Genomic DNA, 23,041 nt, shown 5'->3' with positions numbered 1-23,041 from the left:
ATGAGTTTTCTGGCCACAAATCAGATCATTTTCTATGAATTGTTTCATGCAAATGATGCAAAACGCTAACAATTCAAATTAATCAATGAATGCTTTTCATAATTTTATATTTTGTTTTATTCTTTACATAAATGAATTGGTTTTATCAAAATTATTCATTAATAAGCTTTTTTCATTGTAATTAATTGTTTTAAAATTTATTTTAACATTTCAAGATGGTGAAAACTTGTATTTTTAATAATTTGTATCTAGTTAATAAATAATAATATAATTCAATAGATTATTAATATATTACTAATAATAGTACTCTTTTCTGATACTAATACATTGCTTAACATAATCTGAGACTAAAAAAAGAAGTATAAAGTTACAAACTAATTAGCTTTTTATTAAGAAATGACTAAGCATATAGCTTGTGAGCCCAAATAATATATAAAGACTGCTCTCTTAAATACAAACAGAACAAATAAATTCTTTCTTTATGAAAAATAAACAAGATTGGTCAGGCCAATCTGATAGCATGCTCCACAAAAGTGAATTAAATATTAATTTTGTTTAAAATAAATTTTATAAATCCTTGAAATCAAGCAGTTCAGAAAAATTTTTCACTGAATATACAGTAAGGGATGTGGTTTATAGATTCCAGAGGAACCGAGTAGTTTTTACTACAGCTTACAGTGACCGTAAACAAAAATGTCCAATTTCCTTTTGAACATGCACAATGAATGGATTGAACAGATCATAATCTCGAAAATATAATGTCTGACAGGCACACAAAAGCACTTCACCACTGTAGTGGAGCATTCTAAAAAGAAAATAAATCAACTCACTAAAAACCTTATTTTCACACCAGTAGAAGTTTAATCTTTCATGTGGATGTGGACTAACATTTTCAACCTAATTAAAGGTCTCAAACTTTTCATTCTATTTCGGAATTTGACAGAGAATATAAAATTACAAACTATGGGATGAATGACAGTAAAATAGTTTGAAAATAGATATTTTGAAATTTTATATTGTTCTTCGTCAAATTCCAAAATAGAACAAAAAGTTTCAGACCCGAAGCACACCTGTAATTATGTTGAAAACATTTGTCCATGTCCACATGAAACATTAAACTCCTGCTGGTGTGAAAATAAGATTTCTGATAAGATTAAACTATCTAGCTTATGGAAGCAGTTGGTGGTGAGAAAAATAAATCATTCTTCCATTACTTTCTATCCATTCTTTCATTTTTCAGCTAAGCCCTCACTTTGACGTGTTTGATTTCTGTTTTTAATTATTATATTGATTTATATACCATCATTTATACATTCGACATATGTATTAATACCTCATGTATTGTGTTTTTTCCAGAAATGTTTTCAAGATAAAACTAATCAAGTTTCATTAAATATCTTTATAAATTTTAAATGCATTTCTGCATTTTAAAATTTATTTTAAGTATCCTTCCTTTAAAATGTGTTCTATTTCCTTTCTTGTTGGGTTATATTCCAATTAAAAAATTCTTGGAAATTCCGTAATTCTGCATCTGCAAGTGTATAGGAACGCTATTGGTAATTCAGCAATCCAAAACAACAGTTTAAGTTTATTTTGGTTAATTAATATAATCACATTAGTATAATCAACCAAAATAAACATTATATATACGTATGCTACTACAAAATGCATTTTTTATGTTAACAAATTTGCCAATCTTTTACATTTACAGAATTTGAAGAATTATTTCTTTTAATACTACAAATATATATATTTCAGTCTGTGTCTCTGTGTTACGCACTACAGTGTTATTAGAAGACGTCGTTTATTGTGTTACAAATATATATTTTAATATAGTTAAAAAAAATCATATTTGATGCTAAATCAAAAAACTTATTACCATTCTTAAAAAATACAATTGTTTTGCAATAATATTCAATCTCTTCAAATAAATATTCAATGTCAGAAAATCATAAAAACTAGAATATTATAAATTTTTTTTGATGTTGAAATATTATGATTCTGAAAACATGGTATTACATATTTGGAATTTTTAAAATTAAATTGTACTTTATTCCTTTTTTTGCAATATGTTCTTTTTAAGAAAATGATAGAATTACACAAAAATATAATAGAAAAGTGAAGTATAGTACTGTTAAAAATACATAAAGTTTCACAAAAAGAAAAAATTTTGAATGGAAATAGATAAAATTTAAAGATCATTTTAAATTATGTAATGAAAGATTTTATTAATGTTTATTAAATTATATTAATGGATTTTATAGCATGTAACAAAAAAACCTCTTCATAATTTAATAACATTCAAATAATTTATTTTTTAGTTTTATTATTAGATATTTTTATATGATACTTATTTCAAATAATAATTTATAAATAAATAAAAACTAATTCATTTACATTCAGATGTATTTATAATAAATTTTTATATTGTTTAATGTTACAATATCATTTATCCAAGTTCAACAAAAATTCTGAAAATATCAAAGTTTAAAATTATTCTGGAATATTTATAATTTTCACATGCCACAACATTATAGTATGAAGTGTTTTTTTTAATTATAAATTGAAAAAAACTAATAAAAAAAAAAGCTTGTTTGATATGATATACCTTAAGATTTTTATGAAGATTTAAAATGAATATCCTGCTTTTGTTCATAATTGCAACAAAAAAAAAGAAAAAACAAGTAGATTATTCAGATTAAGATATTAAGATCCAGTTGCAGTTAATTAGGAATTAAAAAAAAAAAACATTTAAAACAAGTAGTAATATGTGAGAAAAAGTTAATCCAACGAATTTTTATTTCATAAGAAATTTTAATTAAAACTATTTTAAAAAATTTAAATGACCAAGTTTTACAAAGTAACTGTAATTTTATCTTTATCAATTGTGAGTTAATACATATATTTTTAATTCTAATAAATAGAAATTTGCTTGAAGAAATTTTACACAGTAAAATTTACAAAGAATGTTTCTAAAAGGGATTCAAAAATTCTGCAATAACGTACTAAAACGTAATATGAGGAGCTTCACAAGAGGACTTTGATTCCATCTGAAATACGATTCATCAGAACATAGCATGTTTATATCTTTAAAATATAACTTAAACATAACAGATAAATTTTCTTAAGCATGTTTAAAACATGTTGGAGACTGGAACTTGACACACCGACGGTAAGGGGAGGGGGGGAACTATGATCTGTCGCTTTTCTAAACGCAAATCAGTATCAAATAGTCAATAACATCATATATTTAATTTTTTTTTTATTCTTAATAACTAACAATTGCATGTTTATTAAATATGCTCATTCTAGAAAATGAAATAAGAAAGTTAACGATAAAAATTATTTGTTCCGTCTTAGTTTTCTGTAATTGTGATAATAAAATTCTGAAAAATTTAATTGTGAAATTTTCGAGAAAGAAGAAAAGAGACAGACAGACATAACAGAATTATTCAACTACTAACAAGCCAACCGTCTCTTCCTGTATCCTTCAACAGTCGCGTGGACTTCAATTCAATCGACAGCACGAACTGCCAGAACAATCCTTACAAAATAGTTAAATAACCGTTTATCTCGCAGACGAAAGAAAATCGTTGGTGCATGGTTAGAGAACCTAGTTTTGGGAGGAGAAATTCTTTCACAAATTATCCCTTTTTATCTGATTCTTACTTATAATTGATCGCATAAAAAGAGCGCGTTCGATAATTCCTTGGTAATTACAGATAAAGAGTTGAACGTCAATACGTACGAGTGTACGACTGACAAACTTATTACGTGAGGTAAACACATCCGGTGCTAAACACTGGGACGTTGACCGCAAATTCCTATAAGCTGCTGACCTTCGCCTTGATAGAACGACACGCAGTATGAAAGAACGGGTAGGCGTTATTACGAGCTCGATATCTAAAGGAGAGAGGCAGAACCGTAGAAATAAACATTTGAAGCAGATAAAATTCCGCATTAAAAATTTATGGGAAGCATCGTTTGTTGTCTACCCCCCATCATACACTCGGTGATAGACGAATGCGATAAAAAAAACGACTCTTCCTTATTGACGAGTCAAATATCTACGGAACGATGCAGATAACGTAAATAAATTAATTTTTATACAGGCTACTACTATGTTAAATATCTAATAAAGTAGAAATTTGTATTGACTGCCGAATCGCGTGTTATATTTGATATTTTTAGGATTTAAAAAAAGAAAAAAAAAGGAGCGCACGTCATCTACAGATATTATCCACGCCATTTATTCTAAGTAGTCTGCGGCTGACGTAACTATTAATATTACTAACCAGACCAATTAAAAAGAGAACATTAATAATATTCGAATAGATGAAAACATCAGTTTTTTTAAAATACTTTCACATACCATTTTTTGAGCCAATAACAGCAGCAAGGTCGACCTTTCATCTCCATGAAACATCGGTAACTGTTTAATTGAGAAACTCCGACCCCACTCTCAAAGGTTCATAGTTCGGATGTAGGCGACAAGTCACATTTTACGTATTTTGATTAGACACATTTCTTGAAACTTTGTTTTGAAAGATATCATTTATCGAAAGCACGATTTTGCGTTTGTTCAACAAACACCAGTAAATTTCGCAATGAGGTGCGCGTGTATTATAATTAGAGAATGAATAACGCGAATGTGATATATACCACATGACTCAGTAAACTGTTCAGCCATGCAACGATTTACAAGTACTTTCTTTAAAGGACGGAAAAGCTAAAAAAACATTTATTTTAAGAAACAAATCTCTGAACATTTTAACACGCAAAATCATTCAAAAAAAGAATTCTTACATTAATAGAGCATTAAAAAATGTATTATTATAAAAGAAAAATTACTCACCAAACAAAGGGGTCATCAGGGGAGAAGTGTGTGGGATATCCATACTGATCTGTAAGTGGTAACAGGCTTGCATCAGGGAATAAGTCCTGTAGCATCAAATCCAAATCATGGGCCACACCACTGATTAGCTGTGAAAAAAAAAATTAAAGCGGATATTAATGTTAAAATATATAAAATGCGGCGTAAAGTCATTTAGTGTGTATCATTAAGTAATAACGTTTAATAAGAGAGAGCAGAGTACGTAGATGATGACCTAGAAAATTAGAAAGACGAAACTAAACCGAACTAAAAATTCGCTCATGTCGAACGAGAAGTAAACTCAGAATTCGAGAGTTGAACGTCCTGATTTTATAACAAGATTAATCTTAGGCGGATGATTTTTAAAGAGTTATAATCCATTTATCTTCTTATGATTATAATTCTAATAAGTTGCCTTAGAAACCATTCGACAATATTTAACGACGAAAGCTTGTAAAGGAAGGGTAAAGAAGGGAGAAACTCCCAGTTATTTATTGATGGAATAAATTTTCGAATCATATCTATAAACATCGCTATTGATTTTAATATATCAAAAGGGAAAGAGAACTAATATTCAAAAAGTCATTCTTTCTTCCACGCTAGACTGTTCTGAAATCCAATTTCCGTTTTCCAGATAAAGTAGAATAACAGATGACCTTGCATTTCATTTATCGTTGTCTAGATACCACTTTTCGTTTCTCTTCTACACCGTTAATTTGCTAAATTACCTGGTATTTCAATAACAATGAAAAAATTTTAAACCCGTTTAATATTGTCTAATTAATCGGTTAAACTTATTGCTACTTAATTTGTATCCAGTCAGGCATTAATTAGAAAAAAGCTATACTAACGAGTTACAGAAATAGCTCAAACATCTGTTAACAAATTAAGATGAGGGCAAATATGTTATTTCCGTACAGGATGTTAATTTTTTTTTAATTGGATAAATAAATTTGTTGAACAGAAATAAATCTAACAAATTCAGAAGTTAAATTACTGAAATGTCCATGACACTAAGCATGCAGAATTAAAGAATCTTATTTTAGCCAAGCAACATGTTTCGCCATTAAAAATATACAAAAAAGTCCATTCTCGAAACTGATCCTGTCAATCAAAACAATGAGAATTAGTAAAAATTGCTTAAATAGGCTGTTAAAAGCACTGAAAAAAATAACTGTGGTGAAAGGAGCAATTAAAGAAATGAAAAAAATTATTTCCTTTGACAAAACTCTTAAAAAAAGAGCAGTCAGCAAAAATTACTTAAAAAACTAATGTAATTCTATCCTAATAGCAATTTAAAAAAATAATGAGACTATTTAACAAAATTATCGAAGGAAAAAAGTTTTTTTTTAATTCGTTTAATTCTGATATTCAGTTGTATCGTAAAGTAAAAAAACTTAAAGTTTTCATATCTATATTTAAAATAAATACTAAGGTTAGTATCAGTAAAGCTGTACTGTACATAAAGAATATTTAAACAACTTAATATTTGTACGGTAAGCTGGTCACTTTACCAATACCAAATAAGAAAATAATGATTTGTCTTTTATACGACAGAGCTAAAACGATACCAGTCACGTTACAATTGTCAACAACGGCAATTCAATGTCACTCTACAAGTTTTTTCCCCCCTAACTTCCCTGTACAGTTCTTCGATTGGACTTTGCAAGAACTATTATTAAACACACTGGTTATTTTTCTTCTATTTTTTTTCTGTCTTTATATATGTCTGCGATAATTTAGATTCTACACTCTTTTTAAATATCTTACACAGTAAATTCAGATCAGATTTTTAAAAAATTGCCAACAATGAATGACACATTCCTTCTTCCCTTCGCCTAGAGATTTACGGGGAGACTGTTAGACAAACTTATCGCATTCTATCGTAGTTTAACCTCTTGAATAAAAGCCATTTTATCCAATTTTAGATATTTGATGCCAGTTTAAAATCTGGACTTTTAAAAAGGATTTTATGCAGAGGGAAGGAGAAAAAGAAGTTAATTAAATAATCTAATTACAATCGAAGAATATATTACAGTTAACTGAATAATTCGTTCTTTTTTAAGCTTGATTTTTCATTTAAAATTTTAATTGCCCTTCTAAAGTTCTAATTAAAAAAAGTCAAAATTAGGTCAGTGGGTCGACTATGACCACTATTCAATTCCATATAATTCTTCTCATAAGCAATTCGAAGCACAAATGTAACTAAACGCTTCCTGGAACTTTTTAAACAGAAGATAATAAAATTCTCCTACATCCATCTCCGATTTAATCCAATTTTTAAGAACAAGTAGACAGCTGGCACTCAAAATTCCCGTAGCGAAATCAAACAGACGGTATATTCATTTGTGTTATAATCACTGTAGACAACTAGTTTCTATTTAATGTACAGTACATTCTTACAACAGAATGTCTTAGTAATTAAAGTAATTATGTAAACGAGGTTATCCTTCATAAAGTAGCTTCATTCTTTTGTATGGGAGAAAATGAGTGAATGGGATAAGCGAAGAGTATTGATTAGTGTTTATCAACGTTGAAAATAAGCAGAAGACATGAATATATATATACATAAAGATTCGTAAAGTGAAACACGCAATTTTCACATACTTTCATAGATTAATTGGAATGAATATTAAAACCGAACAGAGTAACCAGAAAAGATAACAGTCGTGAAAATCATTGTCACGTTACTTCGTGAATATCGTGCTACGTTATCTAATAGGGGATTACAAAGCGCTAGACTATCCACTTAGCTTATAATCCAGACATGTTCGCCTAGGTTGAAAGCTAATTAATTCATCGAATAACAGAAAATTAAGTATTTTTATCAATAATTTCTCTTTTTACGACTTTTTTACTGACCGAGGTCAAATTTTCTGATGGGGAATCTGTTAACAATTAAAATTTGAATTGCTCTACGTCCAATAAGATAATTTTATGCGAAGGGTGATTTGAAAAAAGAAAAAAAATCACATTAAGGAGAAGAAAGAAACGTTGCCGAGAAAGAAGAGACGGCGATACACAAAGGATTTAGAGAACTGGCTACTCGGGTTATTAACTATCTACTTTTATAACTGTCTGAAACCAATCCGGGTGCTTTAAAACATTAAGGAAAGAAAATATACCAGCTACAGAAACACAGTTTTATCTATCGCATAAGTTTTAGCATCCAACAAATGCGATGTCAACATCTTTAGCAACGTAAATTGAATTTCTGGGGAAACGATTTCCCAGTCGTCCCCCCTTTTCTTCCTTTTCTTACAAGATCAATTGCTACAGAAACAGAAATATCGAATTTCTGAAAACGGGGAAAAGTTGAAAAATTCTTGATATAGATTTCTTTTTAAACTCGAGGCCTATAACTATAATACTACATATTGGTTAAATATGTTTCTAACTCGACAAAAGAAGTCGTTTAAAGAGTTTTCTGAATACAAGTCTTGGGGATTAAACAAAGTTGGCAATGTCCGTCAAAGAATGACAAAAGAGGGATTTTGAAGTAAGGACGTGATGAGGCAACCAATAGAATAGCTTGGGTGCATTTCAAGAACTGAGATTTATGGCAAACATCTTTATATTCTCCAGAATCGATCGATACTGCAGTGCAGATGTATTTCCTGTCAATGGCTTTAAATGATTCTTTTCTTAATCATTTCCACATCCGGTTACCGTTATAACATAAGACAAAACAACGATAAAAAAAAGAGTTATCGATTTATAGCGAGAGGAAGTTATTTGCCTCTTTGTATAACTCTCCATATCATCGTCTCTCAAAGAAAATATCGATAATCATTTTTTGTGAAGAGCGAATGGAAATGGAATTGCAGGAATGTATCGAACCATGTGACAATATATAGTGAAGACATGCACTTTACCCATACAATCGATACACCAAGCCATTGATTTTCAGTCAAGTATCCTAGATCTTGATGTAAACCATTCTTTTTGGGGCAGGGTGGGTGGTTAAAAGTAATGGCATAGTGTGGTGCGAACGGCAGGGGAGAAGCTCGACACTTATAAACCAAACATCGCAAAATGTACTTAACTCCGTGTTTTGCGGTTAAATATTTACACGAACAAATGTTGTAAATCTGTCTGATACCACAAGGCTGTCTCTTGCAACTGCCTAAGATAGGATCTTATTTAGACAAGCTAAGAAAAAAATAAAATAAAATAGATATTCCATATGAAGAAATGAATTTTCCTTCTTGATTTTTTTCCTTTTTTTCTTCCCTCAATCGATCACGTGTGTCACTATAATGAAACGAAACGTAAAATGTCAATGTTAAAAAAATTCTCTCTTAACGCATTTCTGAAAAATCTCATTAAACATTTTAGTCACGTTAGAATTTGATCTCTTGGAAAATAAATAAATAAAAACTAGAATTAAACTAACTGTAGTTTATTTTCAGGGATAAATATATTTCGGTTATTACATGACTCATCATAAGAGCAATTGCTAGCGTGTGGCATTAGTGTCTGCCATCAAGCCGAAAGCAAAGATTTCCCAAGATGTTCGACTGATGTAGAACACATTTAGAAATCTCTATGTTTAAACTACTACTTAGACTCACGAGATTTCTGAACAGGGTTATCTGTTGTCAGCACAAGAGCCATTTTATGGTTGGATGCCATAACTGGCTTCGTTGATTCCATGCCAACCCCCAAGGAATCACTTCACATAATCTTAGCAGACTCACTGATTTCTCTTTAATAACTAGGTTTGAATCTTTAAAACGTGATACGAATGGAAAATATTTTAAAATCATTCTGGAGTAAACATTTCCAAGAGCTGTTCTAAAAATATGGTCTTGACAAATTTCATATTTTAAGTGTATGTGTATATATGTGTGCATATATATATATATATATTCTAGTCCAGTCCTATTTTCTATGTTCTTTTTATGTCGTCGTTTTACAAATTGTAAATCTGAACAACGTTTTCTCGAAACAAATTGCGGCGGTGAACGTGACGTTTATGATAATGTTAGTAGAGAAACGACTGCTTTTTCACTATAAAAATAAACCCCCAACTCGAAATTCAAATTATTCATAAAAATTCAAAAATATATTATTACACGAATAGTGAATTTTCTCCCTCATTACCTGGTTAAATCATCTTCAAGCCGTACGTACATAATAAACCATACGATACTGATTTTCAGAACAGGAGTATAGACATTCCTTAATTTAATCAAATATCAAAGGATAAAGCTTCCAAATTTCATTACTGAAGTTGACAGGAGAAACGGACACGAAATATTTGATAAATCACCAATATTAAATCTGAAATTTTTGTAAAGATGATTTTTAATAAAAACGAAAAATGCCTTCTTTTTTTCGGTAGAAGAAATTTATATAAAATGGGACGGAATAAATTTATCTGCTTGTTAGTTGCCAGCCTTAAACAAACCAAATTTATGATACGCTTGAAGAAACCATCAAGTTTTGAATGATGTGATGCGAATCGGGATTTTTCGGATGACAAAATAGTAAAAATTTCGAATTCTCGGTACATTAAAATATATCTGGTATATAAAAACTCTTAAGAGTCAAAAATATTTTATGGCGTTAAACGAATCTCTCGTGAAATATTTAAAATAAAATGTTACATTTCACATTCAACACGGAATTTTTACAATAAATTGCTTTTCCTCCTTCACTCGGATAATAAGTTAACCTCGCAGAAAAATGTCACTAAACTACAGGGTCGAGAATTAAGTATAAAAAGTGATCGTCAAATATGATTGATGCTTCTCGTTTATTTAAAGTGATTTTCCACAACATCCTGCATAAACGTCGAAACTATCTTATATCATCCATAAAGACTGAATAAAACCATCTTGATGGATCCTTACATGACTTAAAGACTTGAAAAACACGATGCGGGTAACATACAGTCTAAAAAGACGTCTGGTAAAGTTCTGGGGTTCATCGAAAAGGTCACCGACCTTATTGATAGAAAGTCATCTTTCACAGACCATAGTTTATAAGTTAAAACCTCACATCACTACTACTCTACCTATTTATAGAGACAATGTTTATGGCCCATAAGTTGAACCGATAGAAAGCAGACAATTATTGTGTCGTGAGATGTGATCGATAGCGCCAATGCCTAGAATCCATCACACCAAGTAATTCAAGCAACTATCCACCTGTCCGGATTGGAGAAACCCCACAGCTTGCCTCATACTAGCAAGAACTGAGTTCATATATATTTTTTCTTTTTTTTACAGGGGAGAAAGATATTCGCAATCTCGATTATTATAAAAGGACGACAGCTAGTTGAGACAGCTTCTTTAATAGGCTGTCCAAAAAATGGGAAGAAAAAAATATATATTTGGGAATAAAACCGGCTGCTCTTCCCTTAGAATTCGCTGAAGTAAAACATCTGTTTCCAAACATCACCATGACAAATCAAATTTTTTAGGAAGTGAAACATATATCCTTTATTCTTACCAATAACCTTATGAAGTGTTTTTATCCGTTAGGCGCTAAAAAACGAATGGAAAAAACACATTAGACTAAATTTAATTTATTGTGTTAAGAAAGGCAAGGTAAAGAAGTCATTAAATTTATTTAAATTATTCAATATAATTAAAACCTTTGTACGTTACTTAAGGCGATAAAATCATGCAAACAATAGTCAAAGATCAAAATATTCGCTATAAAAGTCATTCGGGGGAGGAAAATGCGACCCTACTTAAAATATTTAGGCCTAAGTTGAAAACCTAAACGAATTTTATAATTAATTTCTATCTTCATAAATAAAGTATTTATAGAAATCGAATTAAATCGACTACTCTGTAATTCGATATATAGATGTCTTAATAAAAGTTAGAAATTTCAAAATTAGTATTACGACGGAACGAATTAGATAACTTCAACTATATATAAGGTATTAAATTCTTGAATAACGAAGAGAACATTCATTTGCATATGCGCTTACAACGTAGAAGGAAATTAATTTCGACACCACCTTTCCAATCTTAAGAGTATTACTTCCAACCTAATTCCGACATTAGTCGCGGATATAACAATTTTAACGATCGAGACACGTTCTTCGTTTGTTTATCCATAATTTATATACAAACAGTTATATTTAAGTATGTTCTTCTTACATAAACATAATTTGTATATACAAAAAAGTAATAACTCGTCGCTTAAATTTCGCTCTAATTACTAAAAGCGCGTGTTAAAAGTGAAATTTGTTTAATAATAATTTTAATTATTCGTAACAAAATTTAAATAATTTAAATATATTTTTTAAATGTTTAAATTTTGCAAACACAATTAAAGCTTTCCATTGATCTAGATTTCAAACTTGGCACTTGTGCAAAGTTTTGTTTTTAAAAAATGTTTAAAAATTCCGAAAAAAAGACTTTTTTTTTATCCAAAAAATTATTACATTCAATATCAGATCTATTAATTGATTTTTTAAAATTCTGCAAACAAAAATCGATAACAAAACAGATGGAATCTTTTCTTTTTTATTAAAGTATTTTTAGCTCTCTACCTATCCCTTTCAAAATTAAATTCGATCTTTTTTATTATAATCATTAAATATCTTATCGCAATAAAACGATACAAGTCGATAGTTTCTTCCAAATGTTAAAAATATCCTTAAAAATAACTTAAAATTTCATTTTCAAACGGGGGGAAGAAAACCTTAAAAAATTCACTCGACGTATGTGATAATACTTAAACTTTGACACATTTCCGCTTATAAACAAAGTTGTATCAGTCTTTATCGATCAAAACGAAATTAAATTTTGTTAAATTTTTAACCCGAAACTTAATAAATGTTGATTAAACGTATCGGCAAATTATATTTGCTTTATAAAGCTAAACCGGATTAAAAACGACGACATTCGGGATTTACTAACGACTTTCTCGTCCGTGTTAGAACGAAACGTATCGATTAAACTCGTAGTCTAAAATGCCAAATGTCTGTTTATGCGGGTCAAAATTCCGTTTTATGATTCCTTATTACTACAACCATATGTTTGGAGAAACTAACAGTTTATATAAACAGTAATTTTAGTGAAGAACATAACGTGACCATCGCTAGCCGAGTCGTTAGTAATTCTTATTGAAATTCGCATATTCTGACATTCCTGATATATCTGAGATGAAGGCATATCAATTTTTCTAGCCCCTTCTCCTTTTAGAAACGTTGACATACTACTACAAGTAGGAGTGCAATGTCATTCAAACGAAAGGAAGCGAAAAGTCGGTTTGAGACGTTCGGAAATTGCAAGTTTTCAGTCAGTTGTCACTATCTGCTCTGACCTCTCCTAATCCCAACTTATATAAACACACGTATATAAGTTTAAAAGTACGTCAATCGATGGAAAAACTGACAACTTGTCATATCAAATTTTTGAAAACTGGAAAAATAATTCAATCTAAGGACGACAACTCGGAAAAATTACAAGATAATCTATGCTATCTCAGAAACATTCCTCCATTTTTTTTTTATCTTTTCACTTTTGAGACTGTCTTTAAACAAAACTAGTAGTAACGTGTTTATATGGCCAACAAATCATAGCATCGCATCCGGGAAGAAAATTTAATGTGGGAGGGCAACTCTTTCATTTAAATATCCACCATATCTAACTTAATATGATAATGAAACGCATTTAATCATGTCACGTGGTTGAAAAGAACACGTTAGTAGTAACGAAACAAATTCTTGATTCTCCTAGATTACATATATTAAAGAACAGAATGGAAACCAGCGGGAAAAAAAATGCAGAAAAAGTGATACAATATTCAAATTAACATAGAAAGAATTTTATTTAATATTCATCAATTTACAAAAATTTAATTTCCATTTATGTATAGTTTACAGAATTTTTTTTAAAATGGTTTTGATTAATTTAATCAAATAAAAGACTAAATTCATTTAAATTCTATAAGTTTTAACAAATAAAAATAAATATACAAAAGTAACGAAAGGAATTAATTTAGTTAAGACGCATGTAAACTTAAAACAAAAACCAACTATTTAAATTTCTAGAGAATTTGATTTATAAGAAAAGAAAGATTAGAAAATTGTTTAAGGAATTTTTCTAGTGATGTAAACTTAATTTAATATTCTTCTCTCAACTTTGACCTTTCGACTTCAGTTTGAAATTACATACATTACAATCTATCGTGTTCCTCAACTCGAAAAGATTTCTACTAAGGTTTTGATATGAAAACTTCGATATTGAGAATTACTACAGAAACATCCATAGAGATATCCCAGAAGCAATAACATACGTAATAACTACAGAAACAGGAAAAGCTGAATTTACTAAAGGTTGAGGCGGAGTAGCATCTCACATGACTCATTAGTCTGACCGTATATGGGAAGATTCTTCTACAAATTATTCTGTGAATATTCTTTGAAACAAAAATAAACAATACATTTATTAAAGTGATATTAATGTTTTAAAAATCAAGAGCATGTTTAAACAAAGAATTGCGAAAACATATTTTTCCCTTTTATCTAAACAATTGTCCTCCTCGTTGGTTAAAGAAACAAGAAGGAAAAAAATGACTTTGTTGCCAAAAAAGACAACTTGAACGGAGCCAACTCTTCAAATCTAGGTCATTCTCGTGTCGAAAGTATTAGTTATATTACATAATGTTATATTATGCAATCACATAATTTGAAACAATTAAATTCAGCTTTTAAGTAAGCTAAATTTTACATCTATATATAAAAATCTAAAGCTCAAAATATATGTATGTTGTTTGGAGAATTTAATCAGTTTTAAATACCGTTTTAAAGAATCGATTCTTTTTTTTTATTTAGGAAAAAAATCAACCGTATCTTCAGATTAATAGATTTCGGCAGCAATGTTCTGTTAAATTATTGCAGAGAAATAATCGGAACAAGTAAGAGAAATCGATTTTTAGTTACATTCCGCAGCTGTATGCTACTACTTTTCACTGATTTCGTCCGAAATGGTCCTGTCTAAATGGAGAAAAAAAATTTGATTGGAAGATAAAAGAAGGCGCGTCTCCTGAAAACGGTACTATCCAACAGAACATTTAATCGCTAACACCTGGTAAAGCCAAACAAAAAAAGGAACTTCCAGGTGGTTGCTGCAGCTTTCAGAGCGATGACTAAGTTCAAGGTTCGCTATTATATTAGACCCTCCCTAACGAAAATCGCAAAAATTCAGCCAAGCGTTTACTAACATTAACAAAATGACTAATGATAACGATATGCAGATACTGATTAGTTCTTCGCTTCTATTTGAAACTGTACACAAACTGTTCTTCTATCGAATACTAATACGATGGAAGGTTTCGAATTTCGCTAAAAAACGATATCTGAGAAATTTCTTCCAAAAGAGAATCTAAGTTAAATTAATTGGTTTAATTAATCGAAAGAAAATCTAGAGTTTTAAGGGCATCGTGTGAATATTAAACAATTCGTACTGAACAGATGTCCCTTCTTAATAAGGCGAAAGTAAGATTTAGCAAGGAATTTTACCTTATAAAAACGGGGTCAAGAACGTTTTCCACCCTAAAATAAAACAAGACTAAACGTTAAGTTCCCAACGGTAAGTCGAATCTTATAACAGCATCGCATACTTTTTTTATATCACGACGTAAAAACCACTTTGAGATTAATAACTCCAGAGACGAGGCCATCTACAATGTGTTTTTATAAAATACGATTTCTGAAGGAGTGGGAATAACTCGGTAAAATTTATCTCTATACGATAACTGAAGGTAAAGAATATATACCACTACAAGAAAAAGAAATTCTAAACATTTTAAGGTTAGCCTGAGGCGAACGAACTGTTCACAAAATTCACCAAAACTATCCACGGTTTATCAAACTGGAAATGTGTTTTATCTCTATTTTTCGTGTACTGTTATCGAATTGTGGGTGGGCGCGGTTGGTTTCGGGCGTCGTCTAAAAGTCTACCCACTTAAACTCCAAATTGGGCATAATGTCATCCCCTTCGACATGGAGAACTATAGCAAAGTGTAAAAGAATTTTACTATCAAATTTTCAACACTTTCTCTTATTTATGTTTTTATTAACTAAGAAAACGCATTTAGAATTTCCTAAGTTTCACCATTTCTGACTCTAAATTAAAAGATTGCCAACGTTAAGAACAATGCTTCGTTTTTATCATTTGTTTACTTAACATTTTTTTCCCTTAACATATCAAAAAACCCATTGCTTAGAATATAAACATAAACAGTAGCTTAGTATATAAGAGTTTAAGAATAATAGAAGCATAGAAATGGTCTTAAAGAGCTCCTTTTAACAAATCTTAATCAAATACTCCCAACTAAAAAATAAAGAAATTACAAAAAAAAAACCAATTATAATGATTAAATCTGCAACTCTGGAAAAATAGAAAATAAAGGAAACATTTTAACTTCAAAAAATCATTGATCTCGAATATTTTCTTAGGTAAGAAAGGTTACATTGAAATTGTAAATTCGGTCAAACCAGATAAAGAAACATCATTGGATCTAGGTGCTAATGGGCAATGTTAATTAAGCAAGCTTCAAGAAAAATAATTGGAAAGGAGGGGGAAAAGTAATGATTCAAGCTAAGAGCAGAGTTACAGATGATGAAAAATGAATATTGGCATATAAATTTAAATAATAAAAGAATTCCTTTGCAAATTGTTTCATTAGTTAATTACATGAAATGGAACAATTTTTAATTCTTTTCTAATCTTAAAAATGCTTTCTTTGTATAGTTTTTGCAATTATTTTAATAAATTTACCAAATATCATAGACATTTTTCTGAAGTGGAAATTTTTATTATTATTATTAATAAAAATTATAATCTTAATACTTTTAAATCAGGAAAAATTTTTTTAACAATCTTTTAAAATAAATGTCTATTTAAAAATTTAAAAAAAATGTATTTATAATAATATGACTAAATATTAATACAGTATTTTAAACTTATTTAAATTAGTTAATAAATTTTTTAGTTTAACAAAAAGTTAAATTGAATATAATTAAATTCCACTAAACATTTTTATTAATTTTGAGATTGAAAATTTAACTTTTAAATAATATTAAGTGACTTCATATAATTTTAAATCATAAAACTAATTCATATATTCAGCATATAATAAAGGAAATGAATTTGCTTTGACTATTCATAGCTTTTAATATGTGAACTGACCCGATTACAATGAGCAATTATCCATAGAGGTAATTTTTCATTTGACTGAGAAAAAAATATAATAATATGACTACGGTGAATTGTCATTACCTGTAATGAAAATTCGTAATATTTTATTCTATTATGAGCATTTATCTAGAACTATTTTATCTATTGTTTCTATAGAATAAATTGTTAGATCAAGGTTGATAAAACTAGATTTGAGCAGAGTACTTTGTATCCATTATCAATTTGGGGTGTTTTACAATTGATATACATTCAGTAAATGTATTATTTGATAAATAATGCTCTGTAATCACATATTTTAATCATTAAAACAAATTATTAAACAAGTTTGAAATATAATAAAATTATATATAATTAATATTTAAAATGATTAGGAATTTAAGAGTTGGAATTGCATTTTCCTGTTTAAACTCTATTATCTATCTTTGGTCTTTTCTGGAATGTAAAGTATGTTAATGAACCACAAGAATGAATTTAATGACAATCGATAAACATTAACAAATGCGTAATAATTTTATTTCAACAAAATATTTACTGATTTATAGATAGGATTTAAAAATGTTTGTAAAAAGAAAAACACTCATGTCAAATTAAATTGCTATTATTAATTTTATACACAAATATAACAAGAACTTCAATAAATTTAATTATTTAGACATCTTATAACAACTATTACAAAAAGTCATTTTGTATTTTCTTCTAACAACCAAAACAATCTATAGAAGACTGTGAATGTGACAGACCACTTCATACAAAGTGGCTAAACAACAGCCTTATTGATTATAACTCAGGATATAATGACAAAAGATAGTTCAAATTTCATAACACACTAAATTATAAACAAACCTCTAACATGTTTATCATCAGTCCTTTTTAATATATTTATCTCACATATAAATTAATATATTAATAAAATATTAATGACTAAATGGACTAAATGTAATATTAAAATGATCCAAAAATAAATAATATAATCCATTATTGTTTTATGTAGCATGAAAAATTATTTTTATTTTTAAAATTTTATGTATTGTTTATAAAAACAAAAATGCCTATAAGTAAGTTTCTTCACATCACCTATAACATAAATTTGAATTGTAAATCGATATTTTGCACATGTTCCCTTACCTGCCAAAATGTTGAAGAGGAACCCTGAGGACTGTGCTGGGGTGTTAAACTGCTGGCCATGGTTGAGAAGACAGGTCATCCTGTCTCAACCTGACTGCAGGTGTACTCTGGTGTAACTACTTCCTCTCTTGATGAAGCACAAGATCCTGAAAAGAATGAAAGGAAATTGTTAAGTGCATAATATATATAAATATATATATACACACAATAGTAGTGCATTCTCCCAATAGTAGTCAAATGAAACATAATAAAAATATATTTTATCTTCATATTAATTTTAATATTCAGAACAATGCTTCAGATTCTCTTAAAAATAAAGATTATGAAATAATGATCATGAAACTGAGTTTTAAGATTCTTAGGCAAGATTGCTTAAGAAGCTTAAAACTCAATTTCATAGTTATTAATAATTAACAGAAATTTTTATTAAGCTTAATGTTTAGTCTGATTTATTTATGAATAAAAATATGACTTCTTTGTAGCTTTATTTAAATGCAATTCAGATTATAACTTTTCTGGAAGTAATGATTTCCAATAATGGTAAACATATAGTATCAATTTAAATAAATGTAACTAAATTTATTTCAACAATACAATTTTTTTTTAGTAATCAGAAATATCATTATGTAAAATATAACAAGGCAAAATGTCTTACATTCGCTTTAATTTTAAACAGCATATTGATCGCAAAAAACTGTTTTAAAATCTTAAAAGGTTATAATAATTTAGGAATAATTACAAAAATTTAAGTCTTGTAAACCTTCCTGAATTTAATAATTTAAATTCTTAAAATTTAATTTAAACTTCATTTTAAACTGAAAAATAAATAAATGACTATTGATCAATAATTTAAATCCATGTAAACAAATTCAGCACTATATCCTTTCAACAAAGTTCTAGTTATTAAATATTATATGGGACATTAATTTCATCCTCAGATATTATATTTGATACAATTTTTTATGTTTAACATTTACATTTCATTGGAAACTTTAAGATTTGATAAGTATCAGATTTTCAAATATACAGCATGGTAAAATAATATTTCACATAGCAAATTATTCATCAAAATCTTACATTCTTAACAAAATTTTAAAATTACATTATATATTAAATCTGTAATAAGAAAAAAAAAGCATTTTTCAGATCTCATCTTTAAGTATTAAAACTTTTGAGCTAGTTCCAATTATAGAGCAAGATCTAACTTAAATTTTGAACGTTACTTTTAAATAATTCATACATATACAATGTAAGTTCGGTAAATTATGTAGCATACTGTCAAAAAAACACTGTATTTACTGACCTTATGTAGCATAAGATCAGTAAATACAATGTGTTTTTACAGTTTCTACAAATTATATACACAATATACATAGACATCCATAGAAAATTTTCCAGGGGGAGGCAAAGCTTAGAGAGAAATAATTACATCAATAAATTTATATTTAATTTTTTGGGTTTTTTTCATATGTAGATTATAGAATACAGTATTGCATCAAAATATCCCATGATTGAAGGTGTAAGGTTGCATATCTTAATTGCTTTTATGATTATAATTTGTATTTGTTCCATCTGCAGTTGTGCGAGACTATATATTTCAGAAATATATAGCAACCAAATAAAAATAAGTGTTCCATCTATATTTGGATTGAACATTAGACAAACAGTTAATAATTTAATAACAACAGTAAATAATTTCATAACCTACAGTGTTAATTATTTTTTGATAATCAAATATTTGCTCAGAAATGTGTATTTTTAACATTAAATTTATTATTATTTAAAAGAATGAAATAACCACTAAGATTAACTATAGTTTTAGTCTATAAAATATTTGTTACAGATTCTGATTCTAAAATAAAGCTATTATTCCATTTAAAAAATTAGCAAATATATTTCTTTTCCTTTACTATAAATGTTCTCCAAAATATTTAAAATCTATGCCCTCCAAAGGAAATGATATCCAGATTGACCTATATACAATAAAATAAAAACATTAATTATCATGTTCATATTGGGATAATAATTCTTTTTCTGACACTTGTACTTTATATGGGTTTTCTATTTTTTTTATGAATTTTCACTGCTGAATCCCATTTGCAGTCACATCCTTCCTCAATCTCTTTTCCTTCAGGTCCACTTTGACTATATTCTTCCACCTCATCCCTTGTCTTCCTCTACTTTGCTTTTTTTCTGATCTCCATGTTCATGACTTGCCCATACTATTATAGTATGATTTGATAGCAGTGGCATAATCAGAAATTTTAAATAGAGAAACAAACATCTTTTTCCAGTTTTATAAAATTTGTAATAAAAATAATTACTTTTTTATAACACTATTTAAACATCATAACAAAGGAATCATGTGCTGTTTCTTTTCATTTTTTGAAATTTGACAGTTTTTTGAATTTTTTGAACTCTTTGGGGACATTCACCCTGTTTCCCCTCCCACTTGCATCACTGAAAGAAAGTTCCCTTCTTGTAATTTGTTGGCAATAACAGTTACTTTAACTGTATCTCCATTGTACTCATTTTTTATTCAATCAGCTTTCATTACTCCACACATGCATCTAAGCACCCTCATTTCTGTCAATTGCATTCTTCTTATGTTAGTCTTCTTCAGAGTTATGGTCGTGGCTGGTTGCACCATTGTCCCTTACACTTTTTCCTTCAACTTGATCATCATATTCCTATCACACAACATTCCAGATATTTATTTCAAATTTTTCCATCCAGCTTGAATTTAACCATTTACTTTGCTTCTGTCTTCATCCACTAACAAGCCAAGGTATTTGAAGCTGTCCATTCTCTTCATTTCCTTTCCTGTTGAGTTAGATTCTGATAATTTCTTTCTTTTCTGTTATAGCACATACATTCCATCTTGCTCTTGATAACTTTCAGACCTTTTTCTTTCGGTGCTTTATTCCAATTTTCCACTTTCTCCTATGCTCTATTTCATTCTCTAAATAGAAAACAAGGTCATCTGCATGTAATAAGTTCCATTCTTTGTTTCATCACTTCTGTTGCTATATCCATTACAATGTTAAAAAAAGAAGCTTAAAGACAAACCTTGGTGGAGTCACTTCACTTCAAAGCTGTTTTAAGATATGGAGAAAGAATTCATATTGAGATAGTTATTCCAAAAAAATGTTTTTATGTGCAAATTTATTACAGCTAAGAACAAGCACTATTTGAAATTATAAATGATGGTAAGAAAATATTAAATAATTTTTAATTCACAGTGTAAATCAAATTCTTCAAAGATTTATGTATTTTTACAATGTTAAGTTCAACAGCAGGGAAGCTTGTTATTACAATGGGCCTCAAGGCATCTAAGAAATGTGTTGTGGGTAACAATTTTATGTATAACAAATGACTATTTTTTAATATTTCAATTTTTTTCATTTACTTTTCAATGTGTCTGATAGTGGATTTGCACCAGCAAGCCCATATTAATTAAGAAAAGATTAATCATTATATCAAAATATTATAGGTTGCATAGATTGTTGTTACTTTATTTTCAAAAGCAAATTCTGAATTTTTGAATACAGTAGACCCCCCTATAACACGGGTTCATATAACATGGATTCGTATAACACGGCTAAAAAATTGCGATCGTGTTCGTATAACACACTAAAAGAGACTCGTATAACATGGTAAAACGTCATCGCCGACTCGTGTCGCAACAGGATTGGTCAAATCTGAACCAATAGCGGATATTGTACAAACTGTTGAGTTTAAATGAGCACTAGACCTACTAAAAACCATTTATTATTCACATTGGCCATAAAAATTATATTTCTATTAATGATGTCTCCAAAGTTCAGAGAATTTTTTACAGAAAGAATAACTTATCAGGAAGTGCGTCTGCCGTTCGATGAGCCACTCCGCAACAAAAACATGCTTAAGCAATGGCGTCTTCGAACGGTGCGCACTCGGTAAGTATTCCTACAATTTTTTGTTTATAGCATAGTTTATATGGATTATTCCCAAAAAATTATACGTGCTTTAGAAATGTTCGAGTCAAATTAGTCTAGAATTGATTATTTTTATGGAAGAAAACCTTTCAAACAGCCGTACCCCCTAAACTGCCGGGCTGTGAACGACTCATGTATTTGTAAAATCTAAGTGACTTGTACAACATGGAATTCCTATAACACAAAATGTCTCTACTGTGTTATAGGGGGGGGTCTACTGTATATATATTTATTTACTTAGATATATGATCATATTCTTTATGATATATTTAATTATTTACATGACATGTTTTTTGTTATAACAGTTAAAATTAATTATTTTTTCTCAGAAGGAATGTATAAATAACAGCAAATAAAAAATACTCTCTAACATAAAAATTGTAATACAACCATGCAACATTACAAATGTCATCTTCCTGTTAATGAGCATCAAGAAAATGTAGAATGGCTCAATATTTTGTTTTTTATTGTTTTTAATTTCTTCATATGTATCTTTTTCCTTTATAATACTAACATAATATTTTTAATTATTAAATTTTAGAAGTTAGCAATGATATAATTATCTATTGAGTAACAACTTAATATTTATGAAACAATAGAAGATTTATCACAGTAACAATATTATAATTCATTAATAAATAAGATAAGATATTGATTTCTAAAATTTTAAAAGTCTATCCAACAATTTATATATATCTTTTACATCATATAGACATTATCATTTTATCAATATCATCTTTAGTATATTAAAAATGGTTTATTCAAAACAATACTTTTATTGTAAATCCTTTTATTCTAAAAATTAAATCTGGCTTTTGCAGATTTGAAATTTAACTACACAGAGGTAACCAGATAGTGAGGACCATCCTTCACCATCAGCATATAAAACTTAG

The 23,041-nt window shown here is 28.7% G+C and overlaps 1 protein-coding gene across 5 annotated transcripts in view; it reads right to left on the bottom strand.

The window, feature by feature from the left end:
- LOC136969294 (protein sprint-like) overlaps positions 1-23,041 on the bottom strand; it is a 102,492-nt gene that overhangs the window by 59,552 nt on the left and 19,899 nt on the right. The window contains exons 2-3 of one of the 5 annotated variants that reach the window (XM_067263407.1): positions 18,172-18,317; positions 4,856-4,983 (exon numbers count right to left, since the gene is read on the bottom strand). In XM_067263407.1, the coding sequence (XP_067119508.1) occupies positions 4,856-4,983; positions 18,172-18,231 (188 nt within the window). In that variant the 5' untranslated portion in view covers positions 18,232-18,317. Of the gene's footprint in view, positions 1-4,372; positions 4,670-4,855; positions 4,984-18,171; positions 18,318-23,041 lie in introns of those variants that run through there. The other 4 variants (XM_067263409.1, XM_067263408.1, XM_067263410.1 and 1 more) reach the window with 4 other exon arrangements.

This window comes from Centruroides vittatus, unplaced genomic scaffold (genome assembly GCF_030686945.1).
Source record: "Centruroides vittatus isolate TY-2023 unplaced genomic scaffold, ASM3068694v2 contig_1776, whole genome shotgun sequence".
NCBI lineage: Eukaryota > Metazoa > Arthropoda > Arachnida > Scorpiones > Buthidae > Centruroides > Centruroides vittatus.
The sequence above is the reverse complement of the archived record's forward strand: the minus strand, read 5'-3'. Positions and strand labels throughout refer to the sequence as shown.